Below are 15,700 nucleotides of genomic sequence, written 5' to 3'. Positions count from 1 at the left end.
AGGGAGGAAAAAAGAGAAAGGGAAAGGAAAGAAGAGGGGGTCTCAAACGCCGCAGCCGAGAAAAGAGCAAAGATAAGAGGGAAGGAAAAGGGAAGGACAGAAGAAGGACGAGGACTTGCACGTGTAGAAAATAGGAATTTGGAACAGTTTCGAGCGTCCGTCTCCGGACGTAGGCACAAACCATACTCCCAGAGGGGGAGAAAGGGAAGGAAAGAGCCAGAGGTGGGGGGGGGGGGGAGGGGGCGAAGATGGGGGACGGGGAGGGATGCGGAAAGGGAAGGGAAGGTATGCAGCCCGGAAAGGAAGGAGGGCCACATTAGCTCGGGGTCCTGTGCTCGCTACGCACGTGTCCACAAAAGGGTTGTGGACCCCCTGGGAGGGATATTCTCAAGTGTGAGTTACACACAGTAGTATTGACAATTATGTAATGCGAAATGCAGCTGCAGCCTGGGAGGCCACAGATAATAACGGAGGTTCCTGAGGCTGACAAGTGCACCACACATGGCTGTAAACAAGTAATAAATGTAAACAATTCAATGTACTACTTCACCTTTCCTTCTATGACTATGACTCCCAGTTTATGAAGCAAACTCTTAGAGTGATTTGTAACAATATGACAGCATATTTCTTTTTGTCAACAAACAGTTAAACTCCCTTCAGATTATATCAGAATTCCCTAAGATTTATCCAACTTTTCCAGTAAGTTCAATTTCCCTGAGATTTCCTGATTTTACAGGTTTTCCAGATAATTCACCACCTTGTTGTTTGTATTCTTCAAATGTAAACAGTTGTCACCAGAAATTAGCTTGACATAACATGTGAATATTCTCTGTATTTACTTGAAGAACCAAGTAAAACCATAAAATCAGGGTATATACACGATAAACATGACAAATACCATCCTATGACACCAATACTTCTCTGCCTTTTGGAAGGCGTCCGAGGTTGTTTTATCAGGAAGCCAGGGAAACACCACTCCATCCCACAGAATTACTGACCCATCAGTCTCTGAAGTTGCTCAGTAAGACAGGTGAGAATGTGATTCTAAACCAACCGCATCAATTATGACACCCTGAGACGGGGGAAATTTGGCTTCAGTAATTGCCATTCTACAATGCAACAACTCCTCCGTATAGTATACAAGATAACAGACAGCCACAATTCCGCAAAGCAACAATGGCTGTGTTCCCAGGCATTGAAAAAGCCTTTGATTGTCTCTGGCAAAATGGCCTCATCAGCAAACTCAGCAACGCTGGTTTCCCTGACAGACATTTAAGTCTCTTACATTCATATCTCACAAACAGAAGTTTCAACAACAACACTGAGGGCAAACAATCAACACAACATGGCATTCAAGCCAGAGTACACGAAGGCAGCATCTTGGGGGCCCTGCTGTTTAAGCTCTACATTAATGATATTCCAGTAACACATAACATGATCTACATTGTGAACAAATTATTCCGTACACACATCCAATGTAATTCCATGAGAAAGTCAGACCTCTGGCTGATTGGATCTTACATTCACAGAAGAGGAACACATACAACACCAACGAAGGACATGCTTGGCTTAAACAACTGCGCCCTATGATTACCAGACAAAGCACATTGAATATGAGGGTGCTGAGATCCGTGTGTGTGACACTTACGAAACCACTGGTGACATAAACAGCTCTAGTCGGGAAGTATAGCTGTTCATACATTTTTCCTTAGGGAAAATTAACCATCTTTGGTATGCCTAAATCAAGCACACAAACAAAGCAATTCTGGAGAACCCCTAAACTACATGTGAAATAGGTTATTTCAGGAAATTTTCAGATGTAGCATTAAGCATGTTCATACAGAAATATTAAATAATTTTCACATAAAATAAGGCTTAAAATTAGATAAGATATGGCAGTCGACTTTGTACCAACAATGTGACAATCAATTACCTTTGATAGAGAGTAATGACGTTAGTCAGAGACAGTTTTACTGTCGACAGCATGTGATGAGTGCTGGTGCCCTCTATACAAACAGGACCCCCACGGCCGAATAGCCAGTCGTTGACTCACCTTGGAAGATGTTGCTCGCAGTTGGCAACAAAATATCAGGAGGAAGAATTTCTAATGTTTGACTATGGCCTCTTAGCCTGGCAATTTTCATTAATCAAGCTGCTGGCTGTGAAAGCCTACACGTTATGGTCTATTAATCATTGGGAGTTAAATGTACAGTGAATAATGATACACCTTATAGAAATGGCAGCAAGGCACAGGAAAGAACACAAGATGCACTCAGTGTGTATGCCTGGGGGTCGTATTTAACATGCTGAAGAGTCTATTCCAGCAGCCACTGGCCAGTGAATGGCTGAATGACAGATGGTTGAGAAGACCACCCTTGGGCACTGAGTTTCAATGAAGCTCACAATTTGCAGGTTTTTTGTATTCAAACTTTCATTGCTTCTTACATTGTTGTTTTAAAGAAAAACTACGTTTTGTTGAAGACTTACCTTGCATAATACTCGTCTTTACATGATACACTGCCTTCTGCATTTTCACGATTAACATCACGGTTAACTTTATTTTTTCTTTCACGCTGAGCATTTTCACGGGATTGATTACTGCTCCATCTACTTGAAGAATTAGTCTTCAAGGACTGAACAGATATTTTTGCACTTTTGTCTTTTTCAACCTCATTTACATCAAAATCATTCACCGACCTGGAAATAAATGAACACTTAAGCTACAACAATAGACCTATTTTCTAGAAAAAAGTGTTTTTTTGCCACTATCAATGTTCAAATTCATAAAATACACATTGTATACATAATCAGTTCTGAAAATATAAACTCATGCAACCAGTAATTCTATACCGTTATAATCAAAGGAAAGAAGTATTGTTGCCACACATTTCAGTTGTCAATGGTTCAAGCGAGTCAGGAAATATTTAAAACAAAGGTCCTGCAAACTCTCATCCTATAGATCAATTGAAATATCAATATAATAGAACGGGTCCAGCAGAATAAAGGGCTAATTCTCAATTTTGTTAGTCTCAGGCCGGTCACTTTATCTGCTCCATTTTTGAAAGCATCATCTGCTGGTAACGTCGAGTTTCGTACATATTGCTAAAAAGTGCTTTCTACTGCATAAACTGTTTTAACTTGTCTTGAAATTTAGCCAATGATATGACATGCAATACCTTGAAATATGCTCTCTTGTGTTAGCACTTTCTTCTGCTGACCCCTTCAATTTTTTTTTATGTAGTACACTTCTAGGTTGATGCAGTTAGTCCGATGTTTTTGTAGTTGGTTGATTCCATTCCTGAGGAGCGAGTCCATAAGATCTGCAAAATAACCACTGCAGATGGCAAACTTCTTTACTGGACGGTTTTCCAGTTACAAAGTTCTTTGTACTGTGTGTGGTAACTAGTGGAAATAAAATGTTGCAAAATACTGTGCAGAGTGATAGCTGTGTCACCACTACTGTTATTTTCCAACAGTTTTCTACTGCAAAAGTATCTTTGTGGTAGATAAAACATTCATACTTTTCATTTTTGCTCTTCAATAATCGCCACTTACTGCTAGACAATAATTCACAGATATTTTAAATCCATATATAGTAAGAAGAAACATGAGGAATGGAATACTGCTACTATGCAGTTTCTGTGGAGGACGTGGCAGCTCGCAACCAAAGCGTGTATCAAGAGCAATAACCAGTTCTTCTCTATCTTCAAACATGGTGTAGCATTCAGTATCATACTGGAGGTCTTATGTGACATTTTTCAAATGCAATACACAGCAATATTGGGCCAACTGAGGAACTCCCTTATGCATCCAGTCACAAACGTTAGTGCACTAATAGCGTAGAAAAATGCAAGGGGGCAACATCAGAAAGTACTTACAAAGACGCAGATAAACAAAATAAAAGAGTTAGATCTTTTCGGACAAGTCCGTCAGTGTAATAAAACTAAGGACATGGCAGCTGCTCGAGCATCATCAGCTAGAAGTTCCTGTAAGGTAGACGGCACACACAGGACAACACGAGAGTGAGTAAAATGGGGAAAGGACAATAAAACATGGCACACCGTCAATTGATGACCACAGGGGCACTGTGGGGCAGGGTCACCGGACAACAGGTAGCGATGGCTAAATCATCGGCAATGCCCAATCCGCAACCTGGCCAAAATGACCTCCTCTCGCCGGGGAGGGCATGAGGAGGTCGTCCAAGCCGCCGGGATCGGTTTGATGGCCCTAAGCTTATTTTCATGGAGAAAGGACCAAACCTCATGCCACAATGATGAAACGGGCTCACAAAGAACCCCACTAACATCAGTTGATGGGACACAAAAGGAAACTGTCCCAGGCAGGAGGACAGCAGCCTTGGCTGCACCATCAGCAGCTTCGTTCCCAGGCACACCAACGTGGTCAGGAATCCACAAAAAAAAGGACACGAGCGTCGGTATCAGCTAGCGACTGAAGGGATCGTTGAATTTGTTGCACGAGAGGGTGGTCCGAATATGGGTCACGGAGACTCTGAATGGCACTCAGAGAATCAGAGCAGATGGCATAGGGAGAATGAAGATGATGGCGGATATACTGAACAGCCTGATAGAGAGCAAAAAGCTCAGCTGTAAAGCTTGAACACTGGTCAAGGAGCCGGTATTGAAAGGTATCATCTCCAACGACAAAGGCACATCTGACGCCAGCAGTAGTCTTGGAGCCATCTGTGCAAATAAAGATGTTATTAGTGAGCCTCGAATGAAGTTCGACAAACCCCAAGCAGTAGATCAAACCCGCGGTCCTCTCCTTCGGGAACGAGCCGAGTTCAAAGTGAACACGAACCTGAGCCTGGGGCCAAGGTGGCGTTGGGCTCTCACCCACTCGAAAAGTCGTGGGAAGGATAAAATCAAGTTGCTGAAGCAAGCGACAAAAGCGAACTCCAGGAGGTAACAGGGCAGAGACATACAGTCCATATTGACGGTCGAGAGAGTCATTAAAGAAGGAGAAATATGATGGGTGGTCGGGCATTGACATCAGGCGGCAGGCGTACTGACAAAGCAACATATCGCGCCGGTAGTTTAGCGGTAATTCGGCAGCTTCAGAATAAAGAGTCTCAACAGGGCTGATGTAGAATGCTCCAGTCGCCAGATGTAACCCCTGAAGGTGGATAGAGTTTAGACGGCGCAAGATCGACGGCCGGGCAGAAGAGAAGACAAAGATCCCGTAATCAAGCTATGATCGGACAATGGACCAATATAAGCAAAGCAGGACCATTCGATCTGCTCCCCATGACGTACCGCTGAGAACACGGAGGACATTTAGGGAACGGGTACAACGAGCAGCCAAGTAAGACACATGTGGAGACCAGCAAAGTTTCCTGTCAAATGTAAGACCTAAAAATTTTGTTGTCTCCACGAATGGGAGAGCAACGAGACTGAGGTGAAAGGACGGTGGAAGAAACTGCGTGTAATGCCAGAAGTTCATACAGACCGATTTCTCACCAGAAAAATGGAAGCCGTTAGCGACACTCCAGGAATATAGACGGTCTAGATAACGCTATGCACAAAGCATAACTTAATCATAGCTAACACTTGTTTCAAGAATCACAAAAGAAGGTTGTATACATGGAAGAATCCTGGAGATACTAGAAGGTATCAGATAGATTATGTAATGGTAAGACAGAGATTTACGAACAAGGTTTTAAATTGTAAGGCATTTCCAGTGGCAGATGTGGACTCTGACCACAATCTATTGCTTATGAACTATAGATTAAAACTGAAGAAACTGCAAAAAGTGGGAATTCAAGGAGATGGGACCTGGATAAACTGACTAAACCAGAGGTTGTACAGAGTTTCGGGGACAGCATAAGGGAACAATTGACAGGAATGGGGGAAAGAAATACAGTAGAAGAAGAATGGGTAGCTCTGAGGGATGAAGTAGTGAAGGCAGCAGAGGATCAAGTAGGTCAAAAGACAAGAGCTAGTAGAAATCCTTGGGTAACAGGAGAGATATTGAATTTAATTGACGAAAGGAGAAAATATAAAAATGCAGTAAATGAAGCAGGCAAAAAGGAATACAAATGCCTCAAAAATGAGATCGACAGGAAGTGCAAAATGGCTAAGCAGGGATGGCTAGGGGATAAATGTAAGGATGTACAGGCTTATCTCACTAGGGGTAAGATAGATAGTGCCTACAGGAAAATTAAAGAGACCTTTGGAGGAAAGAGAGCCACTTGTATGAATATCAAGAGCTCAGATGGAAACCCAGTTCTAAGCAAAGAAGGGAAGGCAGTAAGGTGGAAGGAGTATATAGAGGGTCTATACAAGGGCGATGTACTTGAGGACAATATTATGGAAATGGAAGAGGGTGTAGATGAAGATGAAATGGGAGATACGATACTGCATGAAGAGTCTCACAGAGCACTGAAAGACCTAAGTTGAAACAAGGCCCCGGGAGCAGACAACATTCCATTAGAACTACTGACGGCCTTGGGAGAGCCAGTCATGATAAAACTCTACCATCTGGTGAGCAAGATGTGTGAGACAGGCAAAATACCCTCAGACTTCAAGAAGAATATAATAATTCCAATCCCAAAGAAAGCAGGTGTTGACAGATGTGAAAATTACCGATCTATCAGTTTAATAAGTCATGGCTGCAAAATACTAACGCGAATTCTTTACAGACGAATGGAAAAACTGGTAGAAGCCGACCTCGGGGAAGATCAGTTTGGATTCGGTAGAAATGTAGGAACACGTGAGGCAATACTGACCCTACGACTTATACACTCCTGGAAATTGAAATAAGAACACCGTGAATTCATTGTCCCAGGAAGGGGAAACTTTATTGACACATTCCTGGGGTCAGATACATCACATGATCACACTGACAGAACCACAGGCACATAGACACAGGCAACAGAGCATGCACAATGTCGGCACTAGTACAGTGTATATCCACCTTTCGCAGCAATGCAGGCTGCTATTCTCCCATGGAGACGATCGTAGAGATGCTGGATGTAGTCCTGTGGAACGGCTTGCCATGCCATTTCCACCTGGCGCCTCAGTTGGACCAGCGTTCGTGCTGGACGTGCAGACCGCGTGAGACGACGCTTCATCCAGTCCCAAACATGCTCAATGGGGGACAGATCCGGAGATCTTGCTGGCCAGGGTAGTTGACTTACACCTTCTAGAGCACGTTGGGTGGCACGGGATACATGCGGACGTGCATTGTCCTGTTGGAACAGCAAGTTCCCTTGCCGGTCTAGGAATGGTAGAACGATGGGTTCGATGACGGTTTGGATGTACCGTGCACTATTCAGTGTCCCCTCGACGATCACCAGTGGTGTACGGCCAGTGTAGGAGATCGCTCCCCACACCATGATGCCGGGTGTTGGCCCTGTGTGCCTCGGTCGTATGCAGTCCTGATTGTGGCGCTCACCTGCACGGCACCAAACACGCATACGACCATCATTGGCACCAAGGCAGAAGCGACTCTCATCGCTGAAGACGACACGTCTCCATTCGTCCCTCCATTCACGCCTGTCGCGACACCACTGGAGGCGGGCTGCACGATGTTGGGGCGTGAGCGGAAGACGGCCTAACGGTGTGCGGGACCGTAGCCCAGCTTCATGGAGACGGTTGCGAATGGTCCTCGCCGATGCCCCAGGAGCAACAGTGTCCCTAATTTGCTGGGAAGTGGCGGTGCGCTCCCCTACGGCACTGCGTAGGATCCTACGGTCTTGGCGTGCATCCGTGCGTCGCTGCGGTCCGGTCCCAGGTCGACGGGCACGTGCACCTTCCGCCGACCACTGGCGACAACATCGATGTACTGTGGAGACCTCACGCCCCACGTGTTGAGCAATTCGGCGGTACGTCCACCCGGCCTCCCGCATGCCCACTATACGCCCTCGCTCAAAGTCCGTCAACTGCACATACGGTTCACGTCCACGCTGTCGCGGCATGCTACCAGTGTTAAAGACTGCGATGGAGCTCCGTATGCCACGGCAAACTGGCTGACACTGACGGCGGCGGTGCACAAATGCTGCGCAGCTAGCGCCATTCGACGGCCAACACCGCGGTTCCTGGTGTGTCTGCTGTGCCGTGCGTGTGATCATTGCTTGTACAGCCCTCTCGCAGTGTCCGGAGCAAGTATGGTGGGTCTGACACACCGGTGTCAATGTGTTCTTTTTTCCATTTCCAGGAGTGTATTAGAAAATAGATTAACAAAAGGCAAATCTACGTTTCTAGCATTTGTAGACTTAGAGAAATCTTTCGACAATGTTGACTGGAATACTCTCTTTCAAATTCTAAAGGTGGCAGGGGTAAAATACAGAGAGCGAAAGGCTATTTACAATTTGTACAGAAAGCAGATGGCAGTTATAAGTGTCGAGGGGCATGAAAGGGAAGCAGTGGTTGGGAAGGGAGTGAGACAGGATTGTAGCCTATCCCCGATGTTATTCAATCTGTATATTGAGCAAGCAGTAAAGGGAACAAAAGAAAAATTTGGAGTAGGAATCAAAATCTATGGAGAAGAAATAAAAACTTTGAGGTTCGTCGATGACATTGCAATTCTGTCAGAGACAGCAAGTGACCTGGAACAGCAGTTGAACGGAATGGGCAGTGTCTTGAAAGGAGGATATAAGATGAACATCAACAAAAGCAGAAAAAGGATAATAGAATGTAGTCAAATGAACTAAGGTGATGCTGAGGGAATTAGGTTAAGAAATGAGGCACGTAAATTAAGAGATGTGTTTTGATATTTGGGTAGCAAAATAACTGATGATGGTCGAAGCAGAGAGGATATAAAATGTAGAATGGCAATGGCAAGGAAAGTGTTTCTGACGAAGAGAAATTTGTTAACGTTGAGTATAAATTTGTCAGGAAGTCGTTTCTGAAAGTATCTGTATGGAGTGTAGCCATGTATGGAAGTGAAACGTGGATGATGAATAGTTTAGACAAGAAGAGAATAGAAGCTTTCAAAATGTGGTGCTACAGAAGAATGCTCAAGATAGATGGGTAGATCACATAACTAATGAGGAGGTATTGAACAGAATTGGAGAGAAGCAAAATTTGTGGCGCAACTTGACTAGAAGAAGGGATCGGTTGGTAGGGCATATTCTAAGCCATCAGTATTGGAGGGCAGTGTAGAGGGTAAAAATCATAGAGGGAGACCAAGAGATGAATACACTGAACAAATTCAGAAGGATGTAGGTTGCACTAGGTACTTGGAGATGATAAAGCTTGCACAGGATAGAGTAGCATGGAGAGCTGCATCAAACCAGTCTCTGAACTGAAGATAACAACAACAACAACAACAACAACAACAACAACAACAATTGTGAGTTGCAACACTGAGCCCCTTCTAGGAACGCCAAATACTTTACAGTTGCTTGTAATTCAGATGTCACCACCACCACCACCACCACCACCACCACCACCACCACTTTCTTCTTCTTCTTCTTCTAAAATGGCAATACCTTGATGTTTCAGAATGTGTCCAATCAACAAATTCCTTCTTCTAGTCAGGTTGTGCCACAAATCAGTCTTCAATTCCGTTCCACACCACGTCATTAGTTATGTGATCTACCCGTCTAATAGCCAGCATTCTTCTGTAGCACCACTTTTCAACAGCTTCTATTCTCTTCCTGCTAAACTGTTTTTGTTCATGTTTCACTTCCAAACATGGCATACAAATACATTCAGAAAAAATGACGGTGAAGGTGGTGGTGGTGATGATGATGATGATGATGATGATGGTGGTGGTGGTGGTACTTTGTTTGTGGGGCGTTCCACTGCTTGGTTACACTAGTCAACAGCCAGTTTGCATCTGGGATGTGATACATCAATTAGTAAGTATTTTGGTGTGTAGAATCCAAATATACCATTCAAAATGTTCTAGCACGTACTATTTCTGAATTTTTAAAGTTTTTTGGGGGGTATTTCGCTTTTTGCTGTTCTTCTGTTTTGATGTTTAATTGTTTGTTTTTGATTTGCAGAGGATCTATAAGTTATCAGTAAATGGTTGGTGTGGTAATCTAGTGGTGCAAAAGAGATCCTCAGTGAGTGTTTCCTGTGAAAGATAGTACACTCTTTTTGTGTTTAAAACTTACACTAAGAAAAATGGCAACTAGTAAATGTTGTTGCTGTGCAAACAACGCCGACAACTTTTGTTATGTGTGTGGGAAATTCATTCCAAAAGTCCAAAGAAAACCAATCACCGATTTGGTTAAGAAGGCATATAAATTGTATTTTGGTTGTCCTGTTGGTGAACAAGATAAAAATATTCCAGCTCACACTGTCCGCATAACCTGTACTACAATTTTAACTGAGTCGTTGAAAGGAAAATGCCGAGCCATGCCATCTGCTGTTCAGATGGTGTGGTGTGAGCCTAATGATCATTATTCAGACTGTTACTTCTGTCTTACAAATATTTCAGGACATTCAAGCAAAACTAGACATACTTTATTTTAAGTATCTAAATGGATCTTCAGTGCATTTGCCTGTGCCCCATGATGAGGGGTTGCCTGTTCCTGTCTGTAACTAGAAAGCCATGGAACCAGTCACCATGTCAAGTGAATCAGAAAGTACTGAACATATAGAAGAGTACTGCCCTTAACATCATTACACTTCGCCTCAGCTCTTTAATCAAAAGGAACTGAATGATTTTGTTCGTGATCTAAAACTTTCAAATCAGCAAGTTGAACTCTTGGGGGGTCAAGACTGCAACAACAGATCCTTCTAGCTAAAGGGAAAAAAATTTCCTGTTTCAGATGAAGATGTGCTTCCTTTGTTCAATATTTCGATATGCAGAATCCAATGTGCGTATGTAGATATGTCAATGGTTTGATGATGCAGCTAGGTGTACAACAGAATCCACAGGAGTGGCGACTACTTATTGACACCAGTAAAACCAGCTTGGAAGCAGTACTACTGCATAATGGCAATGCATTTTCATCAGTACCTTTGGCTTACGCAGTAGACATGAAAGAAACTTATGAAACCATGGCTTTGCTGCTAGAGGCAATCAGATATAAGGATCACGAATGGCAGCTTTGCTGTGATTTAAAGTTGTTGCACTCCTTACAGAGCTTTGCTTGAGCCCAATAAAATCATTTTGCCTCCCCTTCCTATCAAGTTGGGTCTTAAGAACTTGGTAAAAGCTCTGGATAAAGAAGGTGTGTCCTCCAATCATTTAAAAGAAAAGTTTCCCAAATTAAATGAAGCAAAGTTGAAAGAGGGTATATTTGTTGGACCACAAATAAAAAAATTGCTGAAAGATCCAACCTTTGATACCAAACTCATAGATATCCAATTAGCTATTTGGTCTTCTTTTAAAGCAATTGTGAAGGGCTTTTTGGGTAACAGAAAAGACAAAAACTAAGTCACCACTGTGAACGATCTTTTGGACAGTATGAGAACATGGGGTGTAGAATGTCGCTTACAATTCACTTTTTACATTCTCAGCTTGATTTCTTCCCAGAAAATTTGGGAGCCGTAAGTGACGAGCATGGTGAACGCTTTCACCAAGACATTCTTACCATGGAACACTGTTATCAAGGCCATTGGAACCCTTCGATTATGGGTGACTACTGCTGGGGTCTTGTTATGAAGAGTGATGGAACAGCAAACGAAAGAGCTCCGTCATTGCATTTTTCAAAAACCAAAATAATACGATTAAAGGAGAAAATATCTTCTGAACTAATTCGGACCTTTTATTGGCATCATGCCCATATATACATAAAAAATAGCATTGATTTCAAACGTTCTGAATGTATATTTTTTTTACTTAATTGTGTCAGTTTTTCCTATTACTAGTTTTTATTCTGTTGTGTATCTAGGAAATGTGACGTGATAGCAAAAACTGATTTTACCAGTGTATTCAGCACCCTAAAATTAGGTAAATCCACCCATTTACAAACCAGATGCAGAAAAATATCTAAAATTGTTAACTAGTGTTATCAGCATCCATACAAATTTTCAATCCTTTGTGCCCAGGTTCGCCACTTTAAGGAAAGACTTCCTGAAACTTAAATCTATACTCGATGTTAACAAACTTCTTTTTCAAAAATGCTTTTCTGCTATGCCAGGCTACATTTTACATCCTTCTTCTTCAGCCATCATCAGTTATTTTGCTACCCAAATATCAAAACACATCTCTTAATTTACGTGCCTCATTTCTTAACCTAATTCCCTCAGCATCACCTTAGTTCATTTGACTACATTCTATTATCCTTTTTTTGCTTTTGTTGATGTTCATCTTATATCCTCTTTTCAATAAATTGTCCATTCTGTTCAACTGCTCTTCTGAGTCCTTTGCTGTCTCTAAGAAAATTATAACATAATTAGCATACCTCAAAGTTTTTAATTCTTCTCCCTGAACTTTCTGCTTGCTCAATGTAGAGATCGAGTAACATTGGCGATAAGCTTCAACTCTGTCTCATTCCCTTCGAACTGTTGCTTCCCTTTCATGCCCTCTGACTCTTGTAACTGCCACCTGGTTTCTGTACAATCTGTAAATAGCCTTTTACCCCCTGTATTTTATCCCTGCTATCTTCAGAATTTAAAAGAGAGTATTCTAATCAACACTGTCAAAAGGTTTCACCATCTCTACCAATGCTATAAACATACATTTGCTTTTCCTTAACATCTCTTCTAAGAGAAGTCATAGCCTCAATATTGCCCCGCGTGTTCCTTCATTTCTCTGGAATCCGAACTGATCTTCCTCGAGGTCAGCTTCTAACAGTCTTTCCATTCTTCTGTAAAGAATTTGTGTTAGTATTTTGCAACCACAACTTATTAAACTCATAGTTCAGTAATATTCACACCTGTCACCAGCTGCTTTCTTCGGAATTGGAATTTACATTATTCTTGAAGTTTGAAGGTATTTTGCCTTTCTCAGACCTCTTGCACACCAGATGGAAGTTTTTTGTCATGGCTGGCTCTCCCAAGGTCTGACAGAATGTTGTCTACTGGAAGGATCTTATTTCAAATAAGGTTTTTCAGCGCTCTGTCAAATTCTTCTCGCATTTTCACATCTTCCATCTCATCTTCATCTACATCCTCTCCCATTTCTATTACATTGCTCTACATCTCCATTGTATGGACCCTCTATATACTCCTTCCACCTCTTGGCTTTCCCTTCTTTGCTTACGACTGGTTTCGCATCTGAGCCCTTGATATTCATACAGCTGCTTCTCTTTTCTCCAACAGTCTCTTGAATTTTCTTGTAGGCAGTATCCATCTGCCCCCAGTGATGGGTGTTTCTGAATCCTTACATTTGTCCTCCAGCCATTTCTGTTCAGCCATTTTGCACTTCCTGTCAATATCATTTTTTAGAAGTTTGTATATCCTTTTGCCTGCTTCATTACTGCATTTTTATATTTTCCCCTTTCATCAATTAAATTCAATATCTTCTGTGTTATCCAAGGATTTCAACTAGGTCTTATCTTTTTATCTATTTGATCCTCTGCTGCTTTCGCTATTTCATTTCTCAAAGCTACCCATTCGTCATCTACTGTATTCCTTTCCCTCTTCTCGTCAATCGTTGCCTAATGCTCCCTATGATACTTTCAGCAATCTCTGGTTCTTTCAGTTTATCCTGATCCCATCATCTTAATTTCCTGCCTTTCTGCAATTTCTTCAGTTTTAAGCTATACTTCATAGCCAATAAACCATGGTCATAGTCCACATCTGCCCCTGGAAATCTCTTACAATTTAAAATGATTGCAAAATCCCTGTTTACATACATTACATAATCATTCTGAAACCTTCCGGTGTCTTCAGGTCTTTTTCACATGTACAATCTTCTTACACAATTGTTAAACCTTGTGTAAACAATGATTAAATTATGTTCTGTGCAAACCTCAACCAGGTGGCTTCCTCTTTCATTTCTCCCCCCAGTCCATATTCACCTACTGTTTTTCCTTCTATTCCTTTTCTTATTGAATTCCAATTCCCCACCACTATTAAATTTTTATCTCCTTTAACTACCTGATGAATAATTTCCTTTATCTCAACTTAACAAAATAGGATTCTGAAATATACCTTTTAAATATAAAATTGGAGCCTCCGGACTTCCGAGTTGCTCCAGGGCTTCGATCAAGTGATTTAACCCTGCAATCAAATGAAAATTCATGTTTACCAGTATATCTGACACAAAAGTGTAAATGCGTAAGTTAGAATAAAAGGTCAATTATGAAACACCACACAACAAAACATGCATAGCCTCCATACCAAAGCACTTAAATTTAAACATGCTTTTCTCTATCACCATAGCAAAGCAGTTGGCTTCAAAATTGATACAAGTCACAAAAAAGAAAGTTATTCATGTATACATTCAGTTGAACAGTTGGTATGATTCTGTTAGTATAAGCTGCAGCAGTCATGCAAATTTCCATGCTATATATCTTCACCTGTTATGGACAACAGAAATTAGACAAAAGGGACTACCTAATATTTTCAGCTGTTTATAAAAGCACTGAAGCTACTTAACCGATCAACTAATTCAATCTGAAAACCAACACATATAAAAGAGGCATTTAGTTGGATCCATAGTTACATACCCTACTCTTTCTATGTAGTCCAGATCTGTTGGAATACCTCCATGACCGCATGAGTACTTATGACCTTTTTCTGCTGTAAGTTTGCTATCTTGTTCCATAGACTTATCTCTCTCCCCTTTGTCTAAAGACTTTCTGTGGTTATTTTTTGCAGAAGATGTGTGAGAGTGTGATGTACCATTGTGAACAATTCCATTAGACATTGCAGAATCATTCTGTGATGTATGACCTACAGAAGGATTGAAAAGAAATGTAGACCTTAAATAACCAGACTATAGACTGATATAAAAAGCATGACAGCTTCCCATGAAAATGATGAGGTGAATAAATGCACACATTATTTGGCCTGACACAGTACAATGCATATTCAGAAATACTGTTTATCCACAGACCCATTAAAAAGTAATACTACAGTTACACAGATATATTAACACTGAAACAGCTTCTCTAAGTGTTAAAACCCATTAGCTATATCCCAACGTAGGATGCTGTTACGGAACAGAATATGAAAGTATCCAGCTGAAATGACATAGCCACAATAACACAGAAATTTTAACACAGCATCTGACATGGAAGTAAGCCAACAGTACAATTTAAATTTATAACATTTAAATAACTATTACACTCATGAACAGTTTGTGGTCAAAATAGCAGCAAACCACCCTGAGAACCATTTGATTAAAACATGAAATTAAAGCCCAAATAATAGGCCATCAATCACCATAACATCTTGGATGTAGATGCTACAAAATTACATCACGTCACACACAAAAGGATGAATAGAAAGCATTCCAGAGACTTCTCAGTGAAATAGGGAAGTTTGTGTAAAGTGTGTAATTAGTCTGGTGGTGGTACAGTTTCGTTGTTTACACCCACTTCCTTAACTTCTAAGCAAAGGTTTCTATTATTATGTACTCATTAGCCTGCCTTCTTTGTGTTGATTAAGTGAATCAAAGTATAAACTTATTTTCAAACAAATAACCTCATATCACATTAAAAAGTATATTTTGTGTGTGTGTGTGTGTGTGTGTGTGTGTGTGTGTGTGTGTGTGTGTGTGTGTGATGCACCAGTGAGTGCAGGCTGGTGGACTGAGTACACCTAAATGGATTATTACTCGTTTTTCTCACAGGGATTAATTCACTTTTGTTTGTGTAATTCATTCGTCT

The 15,700-nt window shown here is 41.5% G+C and overlaps 1 protein-coding gene across 1 annotated transcript in view; it reads right to left on the bottom strand.

Annotated features, from left to right (window-relative positions):
* Positions 1-15,700, bottom strand: part of LOC126484298 (macoilin-1) — a 176,845-nt gene that overhangs the window by 58,785 nt on the left and 102,360 nt on the right. Inside the window, exons 7-9 of the mRNA XM_050107729.1 lie at positions 14,537-14,762; positions 14,019-14,087; positions 2,488-2,697 (exon numbers count right to left, since the gene is read on the bottom strand). Of these exons, the coding sequence (XP_049963686.1) occupies positions 2,488-2,697; positions 14,019-14,087; positions 14,537-14,762 (505 nt within the window). The remainder of the gene's footprint in view (positions 1-2,487; positions 2,698-14,018; positions 14,088-14,536; positions 14,763-15,700) is intronic.

Source organism: Schistocerca serialis, chromosome 6 (genome assembly GCF_023864345.2).
Source record: "Schistocerca serialis cubense isolate TAMUIC-IGC-003099 chromosome 6, iqSchSeri2.2, whole genome shotgun sequence".
Classification (NCBI taxonomy): domain Eukaryota; kingdom Metazoa; phylum Arthropoda; class Insecta; order Orthoptera; family Acrididae; genus Schistocerca; species Schistocerca serialis.
This window is presented reverse-complemented; position numbering and strand designations above follow the sequence as displayed.